The sequence below is a fragment of the Ranitomeya imitator genome, chromosome 2 (genome assembly GCF_032444005.1).
Source record: "Ranitomeya imitator isolate aRanImi1 chromosome 2, aRanImi1.pri, whole genome shotgun sequence".
In the NCBI taxonomy this organism is placed as follows: Eukaryota; Metazoa; Chordata; class Amphibia; order Anura; family Dendrobatidae; genus Ranitomeya; species Ranitomeya imitator.
This window is the reverse complement of record NC_091283.1, coordinates 553063758-553089305: the sequence shown is the minus strand read 5'-3', so window position 1 is coordinate 553089305 and position 25548 is coordinate 553063758. Positions and strand designations below refer to the sequence as shown.

The window sequence follows — 25548 nt, the reverse complement described above, 5'->3', positions numbered from 1 at the left end:
GAGCGCGGGAGGGGTGGAACGGAGCATGGGGGGGTAGAACAGAGCATGGGGGGGGTGGAACGGAGCACGGGGGGGTGGAACGGAGCACGGAGGGGGGTGGATCGGAGTGCAGGGGGGGTGATTGGAGCACGGGGGGGTGATTGAAGCACGGGGGAGCGGCCAAGAGCACGGGGGGAGCGGAGCACAGGACGGAGGGGAGCCGGAGCAGTGTACCGGACAGATCGGGGGGCTGGGGGGGGGGGCGATCGGTGGGGTGGGGTGGGGGCACATCAGTGTTTCCAGCCATGGCCGATGATATTGCAGCATCGGCCATGGCTGGATTGTAATATTTCACCCGTTATAATAGGTGAAATATTACAAATCGCTCTGATTGGCAGTTTCACTTTCAACAGCCAATCAGAGCGATCGTAGCCACGAGGGGGTGAAGCCACCCCCCCTGGGCTAAACTACCACTCCCCCTGTCCCTGCAGATCGGGTGAAATGGGAGTTAACCCTTTCACCCGATCTGCAAGGACGCGATCTTTCCATGACGCCACATAGGCGTCATGGGTCGGATTGGCACCGACTTTCATGACGCCTACGTGGCATCATGGGTCGGGAAGGGGTTAAAAAAAATATCTGGTAAAAATATTTTTCCATGGTGTCTCACATTTTAAATTTTTTTTTTTTTTGGGACATGGAAATGAATGGTATAACGTGCACCTGTTTTTGGGTTTGGTGTTCACCTATTTCTCACATTTTAAAACAGGGTGTTTATTGTTAAACATTACCTAGTTCTGCAGTGGTCTAACTATAAATCCATTATACTTATTATATTACAGATACACTAGGGACCACAGCCACCGGCCGTAGCCACCAGGACCACAGCCACCGGCCGTAGCCACCAGGACCACAGCCACCGGCCGTAGCCACCAGGACCACAGCCACCGGCCGTAGCCACCAGGACCACATCCTCAAATTTTTCAAAGTAAGTTTTGAAGACCCCAAATCTGCTACTTCAATGTGTAGAGCAGATTGCAAGTGTCTTTTAACTTACAGACCCACCAGGACCACAGCCACCGGCCGTAGCCACCAGGACCACAGCCACCGGCCGTAGCCACCAGGACCAAAGCCACCGGCCGTAGCCACCAGGACCACAGCCTCAAATTTTTCAAAGTAAGTTTTGAAGACCCCAAATCTGCTACTTCAATGTGTAGAGCAGATTGCAAGTGTCTTTTAACTTACAGACCCACCAGGACCACAGCCACCGGCCGTAGCCACCAGGACCACAGCCACCGGCCGTAGCCACCAGGACCACAGCCACCGGCCGTAGCCACCAGGACCACAGCCACCGGCCGTAGCCACCAGGACCACAGCCACCGGCCTTAACACCAGGAACACAATGTCCTCTTCTGACAGCCTTCCTCCACAGCAACAGCGCGTATCGGTAAGTAAACAAATTTTTTTTTTTTTTTTTTAATTTACATCATTTTTATTCACTACATGCATTTATTATGTTTAAACAGGAATCAGAATCCGATGAGGAGCTGTCAGAAGGGACCGAGACGGGTGGAGACATCCAAGTGGAGGAGGAACCAAGTGTAAGTAGTGGCGAAACACTTGCTTCACACATCACACTGCACCATACACAAAACAGAATTTCATATATAACGTAACACAGAAAACATATACATACATTAAATCTAATTTTTTTTATCCTTTATTTCAGTCTCCTGCTGCTGCTGAACTTCCAGCACAGCGTGAAGGTTCTCCCAGGCGCTCCCAGAGTCGGCGGACTCGACGCCGCGGTCGGCCATCAGTGAGTTGGTTTTTTGGGGGGCTTCGATTGGTAATTTTGTTTTTCAGTCTACTAATTTTTATTTTTTTATTTTTTTTTCTCACAGGCTTCACAGCGTGCTCCCGCCGAAGATTTTGATATAGAAATCGAAGCCCTAATCGAGGAAGTTCGCGAGCGGGAGCCGCTATGGAACATGGCTGACCGCAGGCATGCTGATACCAGTGTCACCCGTCGGCTCTGGTTGGAAGTATGCCGGAACATCTTTCCAAGGTGGGAGGACCTTCTTCCACAGCAGCAGAGCAAACTATGTAAGTATTCACTTTTCAGTGATGTTTAGAGCTGAATGTAATGTATTGCATTTACCATTTTTTTTTTTCTTCATTCCTGTCTGCACAGGTGGCAAGGTTAGGAAGCGGTGGCGGTCACTGAGGGATCGCTTTAAGAGGGAATTTAACCAGGAGATGCAGGCCCCGAGTGGCTCAGCAGGAAGGAAGAAGAGGAGGTACAGATACGCCCCTGCCCTCTCCTTCCTGAGGCGAACCATGCTGAGTAGAGTGTAAGTATTCAACATCCCAGTAAGAACCTGTCTAATCACAAAACGTTTGTTTCAGTCCGGGCTTTTTCATATCAATATATATATATATATTTTCTTTCTCAGCACCTTCTCCAGCCACCGTGCGCCTGCATCTTCCTCTGCGCCCTCTGGAGCGATCCCTCCTGAGTCCGCCACCGAGGACCACGTCGGTAGGCCCCACATCTCTGACCCCTACACTTCATCGACCTCAGGCACTGGAGCGCAGCCTTCGTTACTCGCATCTGATGGTCAACAGATAGCATTCCCTTTACCCCACCCCTCTGACCCTGCCACCTCTACACCACCGTTAGGTTCGTGGCGGCAGCGACAGAGGGGTCAGGAAAGGAGCTATGCTCCTGAGTTCTTACATCTAAATGCATCCTTCCAAAGTTCTTTTAAAATTTTGGGAGAACAAGTGACTGCTGGTTTCAACATGGTGCAATCACGCATCAGTGAAACCCACCATGAAACCAGCAGTCGCTTGGATAGGCTGCATTTAGATGTAAGTCAATCTCCGGCAAATCTTTTTTTTCAATCCATGCTTAGGAGCATTGAGAAGCTTTCTTTTGACCAGCAGATGCGGGTAATGAATAGCTGCCATAATGCTCTACTCAAGGTCCTCCACGAATCCCAATCTACCCCCACACCTCCCCACACATACCAGTCACCATTTCCACACCATGCCCCCCAATATCAACGTCAGTCCCAATACCAAACCAGGCCCACAACCCAAATGTATTCACCCGTGTTTTCTTCTTCCTTGCCCAGCTTTCCTTCCCCATTCAGTTATACAAATACCCCAACACAACCCCCCTCTGGTCAGCCTCCTGCTTTTCACCGCCTTTCCACTGCAGACCAAACAAGTAGGGTTTCCCCATCTACCGACGTGGTCCAACCTTCCAGCCCCTCCTCCCATAGTTACTCCACCCGACACTACCAGGACTTATAATTATGTTACTACAAGTTTCTTACTAAACAAAAAAATAGTGAAAAGAAAAAAAAGTTTTTTGCAAATGAAAAAAGAGTTTTACAATAAAAATCTATCTGATTTAAAATCTACTCTTTGTGTGTGTGGATTAATTAAGGTAATATGGTAACTATTAAAAAAGGTTAAATGAAAATAAACACCAGACGTTTGAAAGGTATAACACAATGGTTTTATTACGAAGCAAACCACGCTTTGGGAATTTTTTTTGTTGTTGTTTTTTTTGCCAGAAACACAATTTTTACATAAACAACAAAAGCCATGAAAAACATGTCACACAATCATGTCTTGCCATGGAATCCGCCCAACAGGTGACACAAAATAATCCGCAAACTAGTCCCTCATCCTAGTAACAGAACCGGTGGAGCGAACAGAGGCACTGCGGTAATCTCACAAGGTTGTCTCCAATTCTTCGTCATCCAAGGTAACGGGCTCCTTTGAAAGGACAAAGTTATGGAGCACCACACATGCCTTCACAACATCGTCTACAGTTTTGGTTTCCAGTTTTATTGCCGTCAGCAGAACTCTCCACTTTGCCGTCAATATACCGAAAGAGCACTCTACTACTCTTCTTGCTCTGGTAAGACGGTAATTAAATATCCGCTTGGTACGGTGTAATTCACGGCTGCTGTATGGTTTCAGTAGGTGCGGCGACAGTTGAAAGGCTTCATCACCTACACACACATATGGCATGGCTGGTTCACTTGTTCCTGGGAGCGGTCTTGCTGGCGGGAAATTGTATGTATCTCCATACAGGCAGCGACCCATTGCAGAGTTTTTGAACACTTGGGAGTCGTTGGACCGGCCATACGCTCCTATGTCCACAGCAAGGAATCGGCAGTTGGCGTCTGCAATAGCCATGAGTACAATGGAGAAGTATTTTTTATAGTTGTAGTACTCGGAGCCTGTTCCTGCCGGTTTAGCAATCCTTATGTGTTTGCCGTCCACGGCACCAACACAATTTGGGAAATTGCAAATTCTCTCAAATTGTTCAGCACTTCTCAACCAGATCTCCATTGATGGTTGTGGGATATACTCCGGCTGTAAAGTGTCCCAAATCGCCCGACATGTGTCCTTCACTATTCCGCCAATAGTGGAAATCCCCAGCCTGAATTGGAAATGGAGTGAAGTCAGAGACTCACCCGTAGCTAGGAAGCTGCAGAAAAAAATAAAAAAAATGTAAAAAAAAAATTGCACAGACTATCAAAAAAACCCAGTGGAATGGCCTCAAACAACCCAAAAAATTACATGCTGCAGAAAATGCTGCGCAATGTGTCAGCGCAGTTTTCTCTGCAGCATGTAATAACATTCAATATGACCAATCACATAAAAAAAAAACAGTGGAATGGCCTCAAACAAACCAACAAATTACATGCTGCAGAAAATGCTGCGCAATGTGTCAGCGCAGTTTTCTCTGCAGCATGTAATAACATTCAATATGAGCAATGACACAAGAAAAAAAAACCAGTGGAATGGCCTCAAACAACCCAAAAAATTACATGCTGCAGAAAATGCTGCGCAATGTGTCAGCGCAGTTTTCTCTGCAGCATGTAATAACATTCAATATGACCAATCACATAAAAAAAAGATGCTTACCGCAGTGTCACCAGGAGCCGCTCCGCCGCTGTGATGGCAAGCCTCATCCTTGTGTCCTGCCTTTGGATGACATCCTCTAGTTTTCCAACCAAATAATCGAAATGCTCCATTCTCATCCGTACATAATTGTAGAATTTCAGTGGGTTGCACCGCAACTCCAGATAGAGAGTGGACTGGACACCCCTGGTCATCCGCAGCTCATTGATTGGATGTATCCAGAATCGTCTCACTCTCCGTTGCATCCTCCGTCTTTCTGCTGCCGCCTCCTTCTCCCGCACTATGATATCCAGGCAATTCGTCTCAAATATAACGTCAGTAACCAAACTCGCAATCCTCCCAAGTACACCATCCATCCTTGCCACTAAACTAAAACCCTCAAAGATGGGCTGTAAATACAGTCAGTATATAGATTTCCCTTAGTTTCCAGTAGCCAATCAAATTTTGGTGCCTCCCATTTTAACAACGGATCCGTCGTAAAAACGAATGCAACGGATGGTAAAAACGGATGCAACGTATGCTGTTGTGAAAGGTAATTCAGTACCACAATGGACATAGAGGTCAGAACACATACAGTGACCTGACAATAACCCAAAAACATAGAACGAGCTCTGAGACGTGGGAACTCTGCTGACCGCAATCCCTAATCCTCTCCAACCACACTAGAGGCAGCCGTGGATTGCGCCTAACGCTCCCTATGCAACTCGGCACAGCCTGAGAAACTAGCTAACCTGAAGATAGAAAATAAGCCTACCTTGCCTCAGAGAAATACCCCAAAGGAAAAGGCAGCCCCCACATATAATGACTGTGAGTTAAGATGAAAAGACAAACGTAGAGATGAAATAGATTTAGCAAAGTGAGGCCCGACTTTCTGAACAGAGCGAGGATAGGAAAGGTAACTTTGCGGTCAACACAAAACCCTACAAAAACCACGCAAAGGGGGCAAAAAGACCCTCCGTACCGAACTAACGGCACGGAGGTACACCCTCTGCGTCCCAGAGCTTCCAGCAAGCAGGAAAAAACAAATAGACAAGCTGGACAGAAAAAACAGCAAACAAAATAGCAAAGCGGAACTTCGCAAAGCAGAGCAGCAGGCCACAGGAACGATCCAGGAGGAAACAGGTCCAATACTAGAACATTGACTGGAGGCCAGGATCAAAGCACTAGGTGGAGTTAAATAGAGCAGCACCTAACGACTTCACCACATCACCTGAGGAAGGAAACTCAGAAGCCGCAGTACCACTTTCCTCCACCAACGGAAGCTCACAGAGAGAATCAGCCGAAGTATCACTTGTGACCATAGGAGGGAGCTCTGCCACAGAATTCACAACAGTACCCCCCCTTGAGGAGGGGTCACCGAACCCTCACCAGAGCCCCCAGGACGACCAGGATGAGCCATATGAAAGGCACGAACAAGATCGAGAGCATGGACATCAGAGGCAAAGACCCAGGAATTATCTTCCTGAGCATAACCCTTCCACTTAACCAGATACTAGAGTTTCCGTCTTGAAACACGAGAATCCAAAATCTTCTCCACAATATACTCCAACTCCCCCTCCACCAAAACCGGGGCAGGAGGATCAACAGATGGAACCATAGGTGCCACGTATCTCCGCAACAATGACCTATGGAATACGTTATGTATGGAAAAAGAATCTGGAAGGGTCAGACGAAAAGACACAGGATTAAGAACCTCAGAAATCCTATACGGACCAATGAAACGAGGTTTAAACTTAGGAGAGGAAACCTTCATAGGAATATGACGAGAAGATAACCAAACCAAATCCCCAACACGAAGTCGGGGACCCACACAGCGTCTGCGATTAGCGAAACGTTGAGCCTTCTCCTGGGACAAGGTCAAATTGTCCACTACATGAGTCCAAATCTGCTGCAACCTGTCCACCACAGTATCCACACCAGGACAGTCCGAAGACTCAACCTGCCCTGAAGAGAAACGAGGATGGAACCCAGAGTTGCAGAAAAACGGCGAAACCAAGGTAGCCGAGCTGGCCCGATTATTAAGGGCGAACTCAGCCAAAGGCAAAAAGGACACCCAGTCATCCTGATCAGCAGAAACAAAGCATCTCAGATATGTTTCCAAGGTCTGATTGGTTCGTTCGGTCTGGCCATTAGTCTGAGGATGGAAAGCCGAGGAAAAAGACAAGTCAATGCCCATCCTACCACAAAAGGCTCGCCAAAACCTCGAAACAAACTGGGAACCTCTGTCAGAAACAATATTCTCTGGAATGCCATGTAAACGAACCACATGCTGGAAGAACAATGGCACCAAATCAGAGGAGGAAGGTAATTTAGACAAGGGTACCAAATGGACCATCTTAGAGAAGCGATCACAGACCACCCAAATGACTGACATCTTTTGAGAGACGGGAAGATCTGAAATAAAATCCATAGAGATATGTGTCCAAGGCCTCTTCGGGACCGGCAAGGGCAAAAGCAACCCACTGGCACGAGAACAGCAGGGCTTAGCCCGAGCACAAATCCCACAGGACTGCACAAAAGTACGCACATCCCGCGACAGAGATGGCCACCAAAAGGATCTAGCCACTAACTCTCTGGTACCAAAGATTCCAGGATGACCAGCCAACACCGAACAATGAACCTCAGAGATAACTTTATTCGTCCACCTATCAGGGACAAACAGTTTCTCCGCTGGGCAACGATCAAGTTTATTAGCCTGAAATTTTTGCAGCACCCGCCGCAAATCAGGGGAGATGGCAGACACAATTACTCCCTCTTTGAGGATACCCACCGGCTCAGATAAACCCGGAGAGTCGGGCACAAAACTCCTAGACAGAGCATCCGCCTTCACATTTTTAGAGCCCGGAAGGTACGAAATCACAAAGTCAAAACGGGCAAAAAACAGCGACCAACGAGCCTGTCTAGGATTCAACCGCTTGGCAGACTCAAGATAAGTCAAGTTCTTATGATCAGTCAAGACCACCACGCGATGCTTAGCTCCTTCAAGCCAATGACGCCACTCCTCGAATGCCCACTTCATGGCCAGCAACTCTCGATTGCCCACATCATAATTTCGCTCAGCAGGCGAAAACCTCCTGGAAAAGAAGGCGCATGGTTTCATCACCGAGCAATCAGAACTTCTCTGCGACAAAACAGCTCCTGCTCCAATCTCAGAAGCATCAACCTCGACCTGGAACGGAAGTGAAACATCTGGTTGACACAACACAGGGGCAGAAGAAAAACGACGCTTCAACTCTTGAAAAGCTTCCACAGCAGCAGAAGACCAATTGACCACATCAGCACCCTTCTTGGTCAAATCGGTCAATGGTTTAGCAATGCTAGAAAAATTGCAGATGAAGCGACGATAAAAATTAGCAAAGCCCAGGAACTTTTGCAGACTTTTCAGAGATGTCGGCTGAGTCCAATCATGGATGGCTTGGACCTTAACAGGGTCCATCTCGATAGTAGAAGGGGAAAAGATGAACCCCAAAAATGAAACCTTCTGAACACCAAAGAGACACTTTGATCCCTTCACAAACAAAGAATTAGCACGCAGGACCTGAAACACCGTTCTGACCTGCTTCACATGAGACTCCCAATCATCCGAGAAGATCAAAATGTCATCCAAGTACACAATCAGGAATTTATCCAGGTACTCTCAGAAGATGTCATGCATAAAGGACTGAAACACTGATGGAGCATTGGCAAGTCCGAACGGCATCACGAGATACTCAAAATGACCCTCGGGCGTATTAAATGCAGTTTTCCATTCATCGCCTTGCTTAATTCGCACCAGATTATACGCACCACGAAGATCTATGTTTGTGAACCAACTAGCCCCCTTAATCCGAGCAAACAGATCAGATAACAATGGCAAGGGGTACTGAAATATAACCGTGATCTTATTAAGAAGGCGGTAATCTATACAAGGTCTCAGCGAACCATCCTTCTTGGCTACAAAAAAGAACCCTGCTCCTAATGGCGACGATGACGGGCGAATATGCCCCTTCTCCAGGGATTCCTTCACATAACTGCGCATAGCGGTGTGCTCAGGCACGGACAAATTAAACAATCGACCTTTTGGGAATTTACTACCAGGAATCAAATTGATAGCACAATCACAATCCCTATGCGGAGGTAGGGTATTGGACTTGGGCTCATCAAATACATCCCGGTAATCAGACAAGAACTCTGGGACCTCAGAAGGGGTGGATGACGAAATTGACAGAAATGGAACATCACCATGTACCCCCTGACAACTCCAGCTGGACACCGACATGGATTTCCAATCTAATACTGGATTATGGGCTTGTAGCCATGGCAACCCCAACACGACTACATCATGCAGATTATGCAACACCAGAAAGCGAATAACCTCCTGATGTGCAGGAGCCATGCACATGGTCAGCTGGGTCCAGTATTGAGGCTTATTCTTGGCCAAAGGCGTAGCATCAATTCCTCTCAATGGAATAGGACACTGCAAAGGTTCCAAGACAAACCCACAACGCTTAGCATATTCCAAATCCATCAAATTCAGGGCAGCGCCTGAATCCACAAATGCCATGACAGAATACGATGACAAAGAGCAGATCAAGGTAACGGACAGAAGAAATTTTGACTGTACAGTACCCATGGTGGCAGACCTAGCGAACCGCTTAGTGCGCTTAGGACAATCAGAGATAGCATGAGTGGAATCACCACAGTAGAAACACAGACCATTCAGACGTCTATGTTCTTGCCGTTCAACTCTGGTCAAGGTCCTATCACACTGCATAGGGTCAGGTTTAAGCTCAGGTAATACCGCCAAAGGGTGCACAGATTTACGCTCACGCAAGCGTCGACTGATCTGAATGGCCAAAGACATAGACTCATTCAAACCAGCAGGCATAGGAAATCCCACCATGACATCCTTAAGGGCTTCAGAGAGACCCTTTCTGAATATTGCTGCCAGCGCAGATTCATTCCATTGAGTGAGCACTGACCACTTTCTAAATTTCTGGCAATATACCTCTATCTCATCCTGAGCCTGACAAAGAGCCAGCAAACTTTTTTCTGCCTGATCCACTGAATTAGGCTCATCGTACAGCAACCCAAGCGCCAGGAAAAACGCATCGATATTACTCAATGCAGGATCTCCTGACGCAAGAGAAAACGCCCAGTCCTGAGGGTCGCCGCGCAAAAAAGAAATGACGATCCTAACCTGTTGAATAGGGTCACCAGAAGAGCGAGGTTTCAAAGCCAGAAATAGTTTACAATTATTTTTGAAACTCAGAAATTTAGTTCTATCTCCAAAAAACAAATCTGGAATAGGAATTCTCGGTTCTAGCAAAGAATTCTGAACCACAAAATCTTGAATATTTTGAACTCTTGCCGTGAGCTGATCCACACATGAAGACAGACCTTTAATGTCCATTGCTACACCTGTGTCCTGAACCACCCAAATGTCTAGGGGAAAAAAAAGACAAAACACAGTGCAAAGAAAAAAAAATGGTCTCAGAACTTCTTTTTTCCCTCTATGGAGAATCATTAGCACTTTTGGCTTCCTGTACTGTTATGAAAGGCAATTCAGAATCACAATGGACATGGAGGTCAGAGCACACACAGTGATCTGACAATAACCCAAAATAATAGAACGAGCTCTGAGACGTGGGAACTCTGCAGACCGCAATCCCTGATCCTATCAAACCACACTAAAGGTAGCCGTGGAGCGCTCCTGACCAGAACCTAGGCGCCTCGTCACAGCCTGAGAAACTAGCTAGTCCTGAAGATAGAAAATTAAGCCTACCTTGCCTCAGAGAAATTCCCCAAAGGAAAAGGCAGCCCCCCACATATAATGACTGTGAGTAAGATGAAAACACAAACATAGAGATGAAACAGATTTAGCAAAGTGAGGCCCGACTAGCTGAACAGAACGAGGATAGGGAAGATAACTTTGCGGTCAGCACAAAAACCTATAAATAACCACGCAGAGGGGACAAAAAGACCCTCCGCACCGACTAACGGTACGGAGGTGGTCCCTCTGCGTCTCGGAGCTTCCAGCAGGCGAGAAAAACCAATAATGCAAGCTGGACTGAAAAATAGCAACAAAATAACAAAAGCAAAACTTAGCTTTGCAGAGCAGCAGGCCACAGGAATGATCCAGGGAAAAAACAAATCCTACACTGGAACATTGACAGGAAGCATGGATCAAAGCATCAGGTGGAGTTAAGTAGAGAAGAAGCTAACGAGCTCACCAGATCACCTGAGGGAGGAAACTCAGAAGCTGCAGTACCACTTAACTCCACAAACGGAAGATCCCAGAGAGAATCAGCCGAAGTACCACTTGTGACCACAGGAGTGAACTCTGCCACAGAATTCACAACAGCTCCCTATGCAACTCGGCACAGCCCGAGAAACCAGCTAGCCTGAAGATAGAAAATAAGCCTACCTTGCCTCAGAGAAATACCCCAAAGGAAAAGGCAGCCCCCACATATAATGACTGTGAGTTAAGATGAAAAGACAAACGTAGAGATGAAATAGATTTAGCAAAGTGAGGCCCGACTTTCTGAACAGAGCGAGGATAGGAAAGGTAACTTTGCGGTCAACACAAAACCCTACAAAAACCACGCAAAGGGGGCAAAAAGACCCTCCGTACCGAACTAACGGCACGGAGGTACACCCTCTGCGTCCCAGAGCTTCCAGCAAGCAGGAAAAAACAAATAGACAAGCTGGACAGAAAAAACAGCAAACCGGAACTTAGCAATGCAGAGCAGCAGGCCACAGGAACGATCCAGGAGGAAACAGGTCCAATACTAGAACATTGACTGGAGGCCAGGATCAAAGCACTAGGTGGAGTTAAATAGAGCAGCACCTAACGACTTCACCACATCACCTGAGGAAGGAAACTCAAAAGCCGCAGTACCACTTTCCTCCACCAACGGAAGCTCACAGAGAGAATCAGCCGAAGAACCACTTGTGACCACAGGAGGGAGCTCTGCCACAGAATTCACAACAGTATGCAACGCATCCAGCATTTCAACGCAACCTTTTATCGGATTTGCGATGGATCCGTCGAAATGCTGTATGCGTTGCATACGTTTTCCACTTTTTTGACGCATCCGTTTTTTCGGAAAAAAGACGTTTTTGTGATGGTTTGCAGTTAACACTAGTGTGAAAGTAGCCTAAGAGTCCTCCTGGCCATGGTCTCATTAAAAAAGGCGCAAGTGAAAAACAGGCAGAAAACATCAAAACCTGAAGAAAAAAAGGTGAAAATGCAACGAGTCCTGTGGCCACCGTAGCCCACAGCCTATCGGGGGTCGATAACGCGTGTCTAGTGATGAGCGAGTATACTCGTTGCTCGGGTTTTCCTGAGCATGCTCTGGTGGTCTCCGAGTATTTGTTAGTGCTCGGAGATATAGTTTTCATCGCCTCAGCTGCATGATTTACGGCTGCCCAGATATGCTGAATACATGTGGGAATTCCCTAACATTCAGCATATCTGGCAGCCGTAAATCATGCAGCTGAGGCGATGAAAACTATATCTCCGAGAAATAATACTCGGAGGTCACCCGAGCAACTAGTATACTCGCTCATCACTACTCGTGTCGTATCTTTCATCACCTGCACCCGCAGCCATGTCGTGTTGTAGGACTCAGACCTCCTGTTCGGGAGGTGGAACACACAGCAATCCCGTCTTTTGGGGGTTTCGGTGTGGTGTACATGCTATACTGCCTTTTGGGCAGGTGCACGGTATTTTCTATCTGAGTGTAATCCAACAAAACATTGAAAAGCGCTCGGACGAATGTTATTCCATTAGACTGTGCATGTCAGATTTTTCCCTCAGTCAGTCCGAAGAAAATGTGGCTGCATGTCCGATTTACTCCGATATTTGGATCACACTGCAGAATCATGAATACGTGGAAACCATCGCACTGCACTCGGGTGACATCTGAGTGCAGCCTGATTCTCACAGACTGACAGGATGGAGACATTTTTTTCTGAGAGAATCAGATCACACTGACCAGTGTTGTCAGCACGACGGGCCCGATTCTCGCAGATAAGAGAATACGCACTCGTGCGACCCCCGGCCTTATCGTGCTGCAGGTCAGGACCACCACATAAAATTCATCTTTTTGTTGTTTGCTATCTGCATAATATGAACATTTCAAACAAGGACACATTTTTATTTTCCCACCCCATCTGGGAAGGCAGCCATCAGCATGGCACTGATTTTAGGGGCGATTCCGCTAGACTTATGACGTCAGAGACCTGTGGGTACAGCGTGGCCCCATCCTCCTCTATGGGCAGCGCCTGATGGGTCACCACACGGCACTCTGGGCCATTAGGAGCCGCAGTCACCAGCCCTGATGCTGAGAGCGCAGAACACTGGCTCCAAGTACAGCAGATGAACAATCATTAATGGGAGCACAAACACCATCTGCCCCGGACCTTTGGTCACTGATCCGTGACGTCACTCCGCCTCAAGGTCCACTGGTCAGTTATGTCAGCTGGAGGGGGCGGGGCCGCACGTACGAACCCTGTCACCTGCCATTGGTTGCGTCAATTGTCTTTCAAAGCTGTCAGTAGACGGAGCCCGTGGTCAGATGACACAGGCCGCGCCCACTTTTTACCTTATATGGCTTAGAGCGGGTTATTCTTAAAGAGACATCACCAGCACGCCTTCCTTTCTGCTGCCGGCGCACAGGCTTGGAGTTCGGTGTCTCTGCCTTTCATCATGTCTGAGAAGTTGCCCTACAAAGTTGGTAAGCAGCAGCGCTGTGCTGCTTGTGCTCCGCCAGTCGGTGCGGATACCTGTGCGTCGCTTCTGTGTGTGGCTGGGGATAGAACCTATGTGCTTGCTCATGCTGTAAGGTCCTACACCTCCCAGCATGCCCCAGTGATGGGAGTGCGTGGCTTGCTGGGATTTGTAGTGCACTGACACTGTAAATCCAGCTTTCTATCAGTGCTTTGCGCTGTGCTGCATGGATCAGTGCTCTGCCCCATAGTACTACTATCCATAGCGTCTGTGAGCTAATGGCTGCGGCCCATCTGGCACAGCTTTATGGCCAGTGAGCAGGTGGCATGGTCACAGGTGTGGGAGAGGGGCAATGGCAGCCCCTGGAAGCATGGCTCTGCGCCGCTACATGTGGACAGCATGCTTCCAAGAGCAGGCTGGGAGCTGTAGTTCTCTATGGAGGCTGCAAGACTTCAATTCCCAGTATGCACCACAGCCGGCAGCTCCTGAGGCGGCACATGGTGTGATATGCTGGAGCGCAGTGTATGGCCGGCAGCGTCCTGGTTATGGCGCTCCACGTCTAGTCTGCATGTAGATGGGCCTGCTGGCGCCTATGGTGAGCAAAACTCGTTCCTTGGGTGTAATGATATTTTGGTTTGCTTAATAATAAAAAAAAAGTCTCGGCAGCTCACTTTCCGTGTCTAAAAAAACAAACCTTGAGCTGTCGAAGCATGGCAGCTTGTGTGCACAGAATGATTTATTATTGATCTTTCGGAAAGCAAATACTTACAGTTCAGTCATTTTCCAACGCAAAATCGCTACATGTAAGCCCACCGTATAGACGATCCCTGAACTCTGTAGGCCAGATTACAGCAAGAAAGCATGTCGTACAGTACATGGTGAGGGGTGGCAGAAAGCCCACCCTGGCACACCAATACACTACTGGCAGTCGGCGTGACTGGGTCGGCAGGGATTACTGGCAGTCGGCGTGACTGGGTCGGCAGGGATGGCTGGCAGTCGGCGTGACTGGGTCGGCAGGGATGGCTGGCTAGCAGTCGGCGTGACTGGATCGGCAGGGATGGCTGGCAGTCGGCGTGACTGGGTCGGCAGGGCTGGCTGGCAGTCGGCGTGACTGGGTCGGCAGGGATGGCTGGCAGTCGGCGTGACTGGGTCGGCAGGGATGGCTGGCAGTCGGCGTGACTGGGTCGGCAGGGATGGCTGGCTAGCAGTCAGCGTGACTGGATCGGCAATCGGCAGGGATGGCTGGCTGGCAGTCGGCGTGACTGGGTCGACAGGGCTGGCTGGCAGTCGGCGTGACTGGGTCGGCAGGGCTGGCTGGCAGTTGGCGTGACTGGGTCGACAGGGATGGCTGGCTGGCAGTCGGCGTGACTGGGTCGGCAGGGATGGCTGGCTGGCAGTCGGCGTGACTGGGTCGGCAGGGATGGCTGGCTGGCAGTCGGCGTGACTGGGTCGGCAGGGATGGCTGGCTGGCAGTCGGCGTGACTGGGTTGGCTTACTATATACTGGGTGGTGACTGAAAGCCAGAGACTGACTGGTTGGAGAGATATTTATTGGAATGTCTGATTTTTGGACTGTTTGCTTTGTTCTCCTTGAGAGAAGACTTCAGTTGCTGGGTGTCTCAGAGAACACAGGAGCGTTTGGCCAAACTAGTGTTTGTGTATAGAAGTGGTGGCTGTTGTGGCTGACAGCAATCTGTGTATGGGGGCCTCTTGTTGCAGGCGCTGCCATGGCTGGTGGAAGGTTAGTGATGTGTGCAGCTCCTCTCTTCCTGCTTAACCCTTTTGTGATGGAGCCAATTTGGTACTTAATGACTGAGCCAATTTTTACAATTCTGACCACTGTCCCTTTAGGCTGTGTGCACATGTTGCTATATTTTTCCCGAAACTATAAAACTGTAAAAAAAAAAACATACAATAAGCATCCCATCATTTAGAATGAATTCCGCATGTTTTGTGCACATGATGCGGTTTTTTTCCGCAAAAAAAAACGCATCGCGGTAAAAAAAGCTGCATGTTCATTAATTTTGCGTTTTTTTTTGCAGATTTCCCACTACAAAATGCATTGAGAAATGTCTGGGGAAAAAAACGCGGCAAAAACGCGTGCAGATTTCTTGCAGAAAATTTCAGGTTTTTCTCAGGAATTTTCTGCGAGAAATCCTGAACGTGTGCACATAGCCTGAGGTTATAAACCGGGAACGCTTCAACGGATCCTGCTGATTCTGAGATTTTTTTTTTTTCGTGACATATTGTACTTCATGTTAGTGGTAACAATTCTTCAATATTACTTGCGTTTATTAAAAAAAAGGGAAATATGGCAAACATTTTATAATTTTCAAACTTTGAATTTTTATGCCCCTACATCAGAGATCAGAGATGTCACACAAAATGGTCAATAAATAACATTTCCCATATGTCTACTTTACATCACAATTTTTGGAAACAAATTTTTACCCTTCGCCATGACAGCACCCACTGGAGAGATAGGGATCCGCCCCAAGGAACAGGAAACCTACAGAGACATAAAAGGGGGCGGTCCCCCTCTCCTCCTCAGTTTAGGTTTCCTGTTCCCAGGGGACAGGATCGCTGGATTCTCCAAGGAAAATCTACAACCATACCTGGGCCTCAAGCATCCGCCTGTGCGGTCTCTGCGGGAACGGCAGGGGATGCGGTCTTGAAGCAGCGTCGGGGGAGACTCCGTTAGACGGCTCCCCCCTCGTCTGGCTGGGTCCATAGGGGCTGGCCGAATCCCGGTGCGACGCTGCGGGAGTGCGGCCGAAGGAGGCGCCAGACGCGGACCGGCTTATAGGAGGTCCGCGATTTGTGGCTCTGCAGCAGCGGCAGCCGGCACACCGCTCCCAGCTGCAGCCGGAATAATGGCGGCCGCACATGCGCGGAGCGGTGGAAGATTCCCCTGGCTAACCCGGAGGTAATGGTATACTTCCGGGTCACTCACACAGCGGTGAGGGGAAGCGCGGTTCGCGCAGGCGCAGTACACCGCTGTGTGGGGATGAATGAAAAAAAAAAAATCCGGATCTTGGCTTATAAAAAGGGGATGGTTGCAAACGCACAGGCGATGCAACATGTCGTCCCCAGGCAAGACGGTGGACCCAGCAGGGGAGCCACCCAGCAGGAGGTCCTCGGATGCCAGCCGCAGAAGCGAAGCCTCAGGTTCCAGATCCAGGAAGGCGCTTCAGCAACCTGATCCGGTACCGTACAGCTTCACTGGGTGAGTGTTAAAACCCCTCTGCCTATAAAGCTGACACACTTTCCCTCAAATCTTTTTCACCCAGGCCAAAAAGAGACAAAAATCTAAGCACAAACAGTGTGCATTATGTGACGAGCCTCTCCCAGATGCCCACCCCAAAAAACTCTGCAACCAGTGTATCACCGAAACAATGCAGAGTCCATCTATGTCAGTTACGGATATACGGGCCATAATTAGGGAAGAGTTGCAGGCCATTACACAAGCCAGTGCACCCCCTAAAAAATCCAGTAAAGACAAGGCTGTATCCAGCTCTGAGTCCGATGAGGAAGGCATCATCCACTCAGATTCCTCACATTCATCATCCTCTTCCTCCACACAATCTGACATCGGAGGTCGAGCTTGTTTCCCCCTTGATGGGGTTGACAACCTGGTAAAATCCATCAGGAATACGATAGGTTGTGAGGATACAAAAGACGACCAAACTGCACAAGACATCATGTTTGCAGGGTTGGCAGAAAGGAAGAGAAGAGCCTTCCCAGTAATTCCTGCCGTTAAGGCACTAATAAGGAGGGAATGGGAAAAACAGGACCAGAGGGGTTTTCTCCCATCAGCCTCCAAAAGGAAGTACCCCTTTAGTGACGAGGAATTAAATATATGGACCAAAATTCCTAAAGTGGACGCAGCTGTGGCCTCCACTTCTAAACAGTCAGCCTTACCAGTCGAGGATGCAGGCCTACTTTCTCATCCTCTAGATCGAAAAGCAGAGTCGTCACTGAAAAGGTCATGGGAAGCTTCCACGGGCATATTTAAGCCAACGATTGCCAGCACTTGCACAGCTAGATCCATGCTTGTTTGGATCGACCAGTTAGATCAACAGATTGAGCAGGGGGTCTCCAGAAAAAAATTGCGGGATGCACTGCCATTAATTAGAGGAGCAGCAGCATTCATGGCCGATGCGTCAGCCGACTCTCTACGCCTCGCAGCAAGGTCAGCAGGCCTAGTGAATAATGCCAGACGTGCGTTGTGGATGAAGAGTTGGAAGGGGGATACACATTCGAAAGCTAAGATTTGTGGTATCCCGTGTGAGGGTGAGTTTCTGTTTGGAAAAGCTTTAGATGATATCCTCAAAAAAGCAAAGGAGAGGAAAAAAGCCTTCCCTGACCCCCCGATTCCTTTCTATAGGAAGACCTTTAGGAGAAGACCGTTCGGGAAAAGAACGCAAAATGAAAGACCATCACGGTGGGCCACAAAAGAGGGAAAACAGAGTGGCACTATGTTTAAAGGGCCCCCCTTCCGTAGAGACAACAAATATTAATGTACCAGTTACCCCAGTAGGGGGCAGGTTAAAATTTTTCTTTCCCCAATGGCGAAGGATTACGTCAAATTCCTGGGTTCTGAATATTATTAAAGAAGGAATGAAAATAGAATTCCTCCAAATTCCCCATAATTCTTTTGTTTTAACAGCCCTTTCCTCACCAGTTCAACAAAGGGCCCTTGAACTGGAAATCCAAAATCTCATAGTAAAAAATGTCTTAGTTAGGGTGCCGAAGGGACAAGAGGGTAGAGGGTTCTACTCTCCGTTATTTTTAATCCCTAAACCCGATTGTTCCTTTAGAACAATTATAAATCTTAAACTCAATACATTTATTAAAAATTATACGTTTAAAATGGAATCTATTAGATCTGCCATTAAACTCCTCTATCCAAATTGTAAAATGGGAGGCATTGATTTAAAAGATGCCTACTACCATCTCCCTATTCACAGCAGATATCAAAAATACTTAAGAGTGGCGGTAACTCTTGAGGGGGAGATTCATCATTTTCAATACACAGCCATGCCCTTTGGTCTCTCCACAGCTCCAAGGATTTTCACCAAAGTTATGTTAGAAGTGATGGCCTACCTCTGCCAAAAAGACACCTTAATCATCCCCTATTTGGATGATTTTTTGGTAGTTGGAAATTCGTCCGTTCAGTGTGCTGAGCGGTTAGCTGACACTGTCTCATCCCTAAAAAACCTGGGCTGGATCATCAACTATGAAAAGTCCAGACTCATCCCACTTTCTCTCCAGACATTCCTAGGTTTCAATTTAGACTCCACAAAACAAAAGTGTCAACTCCCACAAGTAAAGGTATCACTAATAGAGGAGAAAGTAGCGGCGGCCATTCAAAAACCCCAGATGTCCTTGAGGGCAGGAATGTCCTTATTAGGATCCCTTTCCTCCTGTACTCCAGCTGTTCAGTGGGCACAACTTCATACCCGAACATTGCAACATCAGATACTTCGGGAACAGAGGCAATTTTTAGGGCACCTTGAATCAAAAATAACATTATCAGGTAAAGTGTTATCTTCTTTGTCATGGTGGTTGGATAGCAAAAACTTAACGGAAGGTGTCCCTTGGGTGGTAACACCATCCCACACGGTAAACACTGATGCTAGTCCCCACGGGTGGGGTGCACACATGGGGGATAAATTCTGCCAGGGAATATGGAATAAGAAGGAGATTTTAGATTCATCAAATTTGAAAGAATTGAATGCAGTAAACTATGCACTGCGTCAATTTCTCCCACAGTTACGAGGAAACCACGTCAGAGTCTGTTCAGACAACACTACGACAGTGGCGTATTTAAACAAACAAGGCGGCACACGATCAGACGCTCTAATGTCTTCCGCAAAGAATATCTTAACCCTGGCCGAAAATCATCTATTGTCCCTCTCTGCGGTCCACATCAAAGGAGAGAACAAGCAGACTTTCTAAGTCGACACACTCTACATCAAGGAGAGTGGTTCACATATTCCACAAAGTGACATTATTATGGGGCAGGCCCCAGATAGACCTGTTTGCTACGGAACAGAACAGACAAGTCCAGAAATTTGCATCTCGGTTCCGTGCAGACCACCCGGACATTCTAGATGCTCTTCAAACACCCTGGCAATTCAAGCTGGCATATGCCTTCCCTCCGATAATTCTGCTTCCACAAGCAATACGGAAGTTCAGGGAAGAACAAGCCAGGATAATATTGATCGCACCATTCTGGCCCAAAAGACCATGGTTCTCATGTCTGCAGTCAATGTCAGTGACAGATCCATGGGTCCTTCCCTCAATCCCAGACCTTCTCTCTCAGGGACCTTTCTTCCACCCTCAGGTGGACAGCCTCCACTTGACAGCCTGGAATTTGAAAGGCAGATACTAAATTCCAGGGGGTTCTCAAAAGGCCTCATTGATACACTCCTGCTTAGCAGGAAACCATCTACAACTAAAATTTATATCAAGATATGGAAAAAGTTTCTTCAGTTCCATACAGGTTCAAACCCCTCTGAAGTTCTAATAATAATAATAATAATAATAATAATAATAATAATAATAATAATAATAATAATAATAATAATAATAATAATAATAATAATAATAATAATAATAATAATAATAATAATAATAATAATAATAATAATAATAATAATAATAATAATAATTTTATTTATATAGCGCCAACATATTCCGCAGCGCTTTACAAATTATAGAGGGGACTTGTACAGACAATAAACATTACAGCATAACAGAAATACAGTTCAAAACAGATACCAGGAGGAGTGAGGGCCCTGCTCGCAAGCTTACAAACTATGGGGAAAAGGGGAGACACGAGAGGTGGATGGTAACAATTGCTTTAGTTATTCGGACCAGCTATAGTGTAAGGCTCAGGTGTTCATGTAAAGCTGCATGAACCAGTTACCTGCCTAAGTATGTAGCAGTACAGACACAGAGGGCTAATACTGCATAAAGTGTATGAGAACATGATGCGAGGAACCTTTTTTTTTTTTTTTTATTATAAATAGGCCACACAGGGATCGTTAGGTTAATGCATTGAGGCAGTAGGCCAGTCTGAACAAATGAGTTTTTAGGGCACGCTTAAAACTGTGGGGATTGGGGATTAATCGTATTAACCTAGGTAGTGCATTCCAAAGAATCGGCGCAGCACGTGTAAAGTCTTGGAGACGGGAGTGGGAGGTTCTGATTATTGAGGATGCTAACCTGAGGTCATTAGCGGAGCGGAGGGCACGGGTAGGGTGGTAGACTGATACCAGGGAGGAGATGTAGGGTGGTGCTGAGCCATGGAGTGCTTTGTGGATGAGGGTAGTAGTTTTGTACTGGATTCTGGAGTGGATGGGTAGCCAGTGTAATGACTGGCACAGGGTAGAGGCATCGGTGTAACGGTTGGTGAGGAATATGATCCTGCATTCAGGACAGATTGGAGCGGGGAGAGTTTTGCAAGAGGGAGACCGATTAGTAGAGAGTTACAATAGTCCAGACGAGAATGAATAAGTGAAACAGTCAGAGTTTTTGCAGAGTCGAAATTAAGAAAAGGGCGAATTCTAGAAATGTTTTTGAGATGCAGGTAAGAAGAGCGAGCCAGTGATCGGATGTAGGGGGTGAATGAAAGGTCAGAATCAAGGATGACCCCAAGGCAGCGGGCATGTTGCTTTGGAGTAATGGTGGAACCGCACACGGAGATGGCAATGTCAGGCAAAGGTAGGTTAGTAGAGGGAGAGAACACGAGGAGTTCAGTTTTTGACAGGTTTAGTTTCAGATAGAGGGAGGACATGATGTTAGAGACAGCGGTAAGACAATCACTGGTGTTTTCTAAAAAGGTCGGTGTGATATCGGGAGCAGAAGTGTATAATTGGGTGTCGTCAGCATAGAGATGGTACTGGAAACCAAATCTACTGATTGTTTGTCCAATAGGGGCAGTATACAACGAGAAGAGTAGGGGGCCTAGGACTGATCCTTGAGGAACCCCAACAGTAAGGGGAAGGTGAGAGGAGGAGGAACCAGCGAAACATACAGTGAAGGATCGGTCAGAGAGATAGGAGGAGAACCAGGAGAGAACGGTGTCCTTGAGGCCGATGGAGCGGAGCATAGTGAGGAGGAGCTGATGATCCACAGTGTCAAATGCTGCAGAGAGATCCAAGAGAATTAGCATGGAGTAGTGACCATTAGATTTAGCTGTTAGTAGGTCAATAAAATCTATCCTAGAGTTTCTACAGAAAGGGAAAGAATTAGGTCTGTCAGTTAACACACTAAAAGTTCAGGTGTCCGCTCTGGGAGCCCTCTATGGCCATAATATTGCGGGTAATAAATGGGTATCCCGATTTATCACGGCTTGTGAGCGAGCTACTCCGGTCCACATACCTAGAATAGCTCCTTGGGACCTAAACCTAGTTCTAGACTCTCTAACGGAACCTCCATTTGAGCCTATAGACACAATATCCCTGAAACACTTATCACTAAAGACAGCCTTCTTAGTAGCCTTAACATCGGCTAGAAGAGTCAGCGACATTCAGGCCTTGTCGATAGATCAACCTTACCTTCTCACATTTCATGACAGACTTTTCATGACAGACTAGTTTTAAAACCAGACCCCTTATACCTTAAGGTAGCAGGGAAATTCCACAGGTCACAAGAAATACACCTTCCTACTTTCTTTAAAGACCCCTCTACTCCTGAAGAACAAAAATTTCACACTTTAGATGTCAGGAGAATAGTCTTACAATATATTGAAAAAACTAGTAGTTGGAGGCAGAGTAGGGCTCTGTTCATTTCCTTTCAGGGAAGAAAGAAAGGGTATGGAGTCACGAAAGCAACATTGTCCAGGTGGATAAGAGATGCTATCCGGTTGGCCTACTCCATCAAGAATATAGAACCTCCGGAGGGCATTAAAGCACATTCCACTAGAGCCATGGCTTCCTCCTGGGCCGAAAAAGGGAACGTTCCAATTGAGGACGTATGTAAGGCCGCAACCTGGTTGGCTCCTTCCACTTTCTATAATCACTACAGGCTTAATCTTTCATCAGACTCTGACCTACACTTTGGCAGGACTATCCTCAGCACGGTGGTCCCCCCCTAGGTGTTGGTCTCTGGAAATCTCTCCAGTGGGTGCTGTCATGGCGAAGGGTAAATAGCCGTATTACTTACGGTAATGCTCTTTTAATGAGTCCATGACAGCACCCAGTCACATCCCTCCCTAAATAGATAAAAGCCAATGTAATTACTTCTATGAAGTTTATAACCTGATAGGTTGCAATATATGGAAACAGGAACACATGGGCTACTTGCACAGTGAACAAGTCTGTATGATCATGTTCACACACCACCAAGAAACCTGAAGACACAAAAGAGAATAGTAAAACCAAAAACACTCAGTTTGAAAAAATGTTGCAGTAATCCGCAAGTGCTAGTAAAAGATGTAAAAAACAGGGTATTTGGTTGATACGTTTTTTGCAAAAAATGTATACTAAGCTGCTCTACCAATCTTCACGGTATACCCTTATCAGAGCAGTCCTAACTAATGTATGCAATCCCTATCTGATGTATTTAAAAACCTGATCATCTGTATATAACCTGTGTGAACAGGGTTCAGAGAGGAAAAATCCATGTGTGCATACAGGGTAGAACAGCTTTTGTGCAGATAGCCCAAGCTGTTCTACCCTGTATGCACACATGGATTTTTCCTCTCTGAACCCTAAATCCCTATCTAAATACATCAGATAGGGATTGCATACATTAGTTAGGACTGCTCTGATAAGGGTATACCGTGAAGATTGGTAGAGCAGCTTAGTATACATTTTTTGCAAAAAACGGATCAACCAAATACCCTGTTTTTTACATCTTTTACTAGCACTTGCGGATTACTGCAACATTTTTTCAAACTGAGTGTTTTTGGTTTTACTATTCTCTTTTGTGTCTTCAGGTTGCAATATATGACTAACACTGGCGGTCCTCCGGGTACTCTGAAATTAAACTGAGGAGGAGAGGGGGACCGCCCCCTTTTATGTCTCTGTAGGTTTCCTGTTCCTTGGGGCGGATCCCTATCTCTCCAGTGGGTGCTGTCATGGACTCATTAAAAGAGCATTACCGTAAGTAATACGGCTATTTTTTTTTTTATTAGGGAGTTACAATTGTTAAAATTTGACCAGCAATTTCTTATTTTTATAACAAAAGTTACAAAACCTTTTTTTTTTTTTTTTTTTTTTTGGACCACCTCACATTTGAAGCCATTTTTAGGGGTCTATATGGCAGAAAATACCCAAAAGTGACACCATTCTAAAAACTGCACCCCTCAAGGTGCGCAAAATCACATTCAAGAACTTCATTAACCCTTCAGTTGCTGCACAGGAACTGAAGCAATGTGGAAGGAAAAAATGAACATTTAACTTTTTTTTTTCTTTTTTCACAAACCCATATGTGGGGGGGGGGGGAACCACTGATTGGGTGCACAGCAGAGCTCAGAAGGGTAGGAGCGCCATTTGACTTTTTCAACACAGAATTCCTTGGAATTGAGATCGGACACCATGTCACATTTGCAGAGCTCCTGATGTGCCTCAACAATGGAAACCCCCCCGCAAGTGACACCATTTTGGAAACTAGACCCCCTAAGGAACTTATCTAGGTGTGTGGTCAACACTTTGAACCCCAAAGTGCTTCACACAAGTTTATAATGTAGAGCCGAAAAAATTAAAAATCATATTTTTTTTTTTTCACAAAATGATCTTTTTGCCCCAGTTCTTTTTTTCCAAGGGTAGCAAGAGAAATTGGACCCCAAAGTTGTTGTGCAATTTGTCTTGAGTATGTTGATACCCCATATGTGGGGGTAAACCTCTGTTTGGGCGCACTGCGGAGCTCGGAAGGGAAGGACCACCGTTCGACTTTTTAATCTCCTAATTGTGAGAGCGAACGCCATTTTGGGTTTGTAGATGTGCCTAACAGCAGAAACCCCCCCACAACCGACCCCATTTTGGAAACTACACCCCTCAAAGATGTTAAGCTGGGCTATATTGAGCAATTTGAACCCACATGTACCACACAGTTTGATAACATTAAGTCGTCATATTGAGAAAATTCATTTTTTTTCACGAAAATCTTGTTTTAGACCTGAATTTCTCACTTTTTTTTTTTTTTTAGAAATAACACCAAAAAGTGGACTCCACAATTCGTTACTCACTTTATTATGAGCACAGCGATATCCCATATGTAGTCAAAAAGTTCTGTTTGGACAAATGGCAGGGCTTGGACAGCACTAGGGCTCCCATCAGGACAGGAAACCCAACTGAAGGAGAGGTACCGCCCTTTCATTTCAGAAGGTTTCCTGTCCTGACTGGGTGGATCCCCTCTCTCAGGTGTGCCGTCATGGGAGACTGGAAAACTTTAGCTTCCATTTATATTACTTATATTTATGTTGAGGATACGGGCATGATCATTTTATTGTAGGATTTCTAAAAAAAAAAAAAAAAAAAAAAAATGAGGAAGTTCCGTACTTATACACCATGTTCTTTACTTTATGGTACTTGCCGAACCTCCGGTATCAGACAATACTTTCTATAGAGAACTAGTTGTTTTGTGCATATAGTGGTTTTGACCTTGGCGGGTGGGAGCTTGCTATGGTGTACCACATCTATTGGCACATTCATCTCATATAGGGATTGATGGAGCTAAAAGGACGTTGTACGACCAGTCTCTGAAAGTGTCTATTTCAAATAAAGCCAAATTTGTCACATTGTGCCCCTTTCTGTCCAAGCCCTGCCATTTGTCCAAACAGAACTTTTTGACTACATATGGGATATCGCTGTGCTCATAATAAAGTGAGTAACGAATTGTGGAGTCCACTTTTTGGTGTTATTTCTAAAAAAAAAAAAAAAAAAAAAGTGAGAA

The 25548-nt window shown here is 46.5% G+C and overlaps 3 protein-coding genes across 7 annotated transcripts in view; 2 read left to right on the top strand and 1 right to left on the bottom strand.

Annotated features, from left to right (window-relative positions):
- The window catches only part of LOC138664928 (uncharacterized), a 386930-nt gene extending 383560 nt beyond the window's left edge, over positions 1 to 3370 (top strand). Inside the window, exons 4-10 of one of the 3 annotated variants that reach the window (XM_069751973.1) lie at positions 822 to 1155; positions 1227 to 1426; positions 1506 to 1580; positions 1709 to 1798; positions 1884 to 2085; positions 2174 to 2333; positions 2436 to 3370. In XM_069751973.1, the coding sequence (XP_069608074.1) occupies positions 1382 to 1426; positions 1506 to 1580; positions 1709 to 1798; positions 1884 to 2085; positions 2174 to 2333; positions 2436 to 3300 (1437 nt within the window). In that variant the 5' untranslated portion in view covers positions 822 to 1155; positions 1227 to 1381 and the 3' untranslated portion in view covers positions 3301 to 3370. Of the gene's footprint in view, positions 1 to 821; positions 1427 to 1505; positions 1581 to 1708; positions 1799 to 1883; positions 2086 to 2173 lie in introns of all 3 variants that reach the window. The other 2 variants (XM_069751974.1, XM_069751977.1) reach the window with 2 other exon arrangements.
- Positions 3371 to 3663: 293 nt separating this feature from the next.
- On the bottom strand, positions 3664 to 5058 carry LOC138667586 (uncharacterized). Its single transcript, XM_069755729.1, has 2 exons — positions 4933 to 5058; positions 3664 to 4492 (listed from the first exon to the last, which is right to left on the bottom strand). The coding sequence occupies exons 1-2, from the start codon at positions 5046 to 5048 to the stop codon at positions 3727 to 3729; spliced, it is 882 nt and encodes a 293-aa protein (XP_069611830.1). The 5' UTR covers positions 5049 to 5058; the 3' UTR covers positions 3664 to 3726.
- A 7973-nt stretch (positions 5059 to 13031) lies between these two features.
- The window catches only part of AHCY (adenosylhomocysteinase), a 64295-nt gene continuing 51778 nt past the window's right edge, over positions 13032 to 25548 (top strand). Inside the window, exon 1 of one of the 3 annotated variants that reach the window (XM_069751968.1) lies at positions 13032 to 13649. In XM_069751968.1, the coding sequence (XP_069608069.1) occupies positions 13622 to 13649 (28 nt within the window). In that variant the 5' untranslated portion in view covers positions 13032 to 13621. Of the gene's footprint in view, positions 13650 to 14127; positions 14238 to 23590; positions 23757 to 25548 lie in introns of those variants that run through there. The other 2 variants (XM_069751967.1, XM_069751969.1) reach the window with 2 other exon arrangements.

Bases quoted from the DNA above. Each gene is read 5' to 3' on its own strand.
- LOC138667586 (XM_069755729.1), bottom strand. From the start codon at position 5,048: ATGAGAATGGAGCATTTCGATTATTTGGTTGGAAAACTAGAGGATGTC. The intron at 4,493-4,932 runs GTAAGCATCTTT...TTTTTTCTGCAG, and splicing joins CGGCTCCTGGTGACACTGCG to CTTCCTAGCTACGGGTGAGT.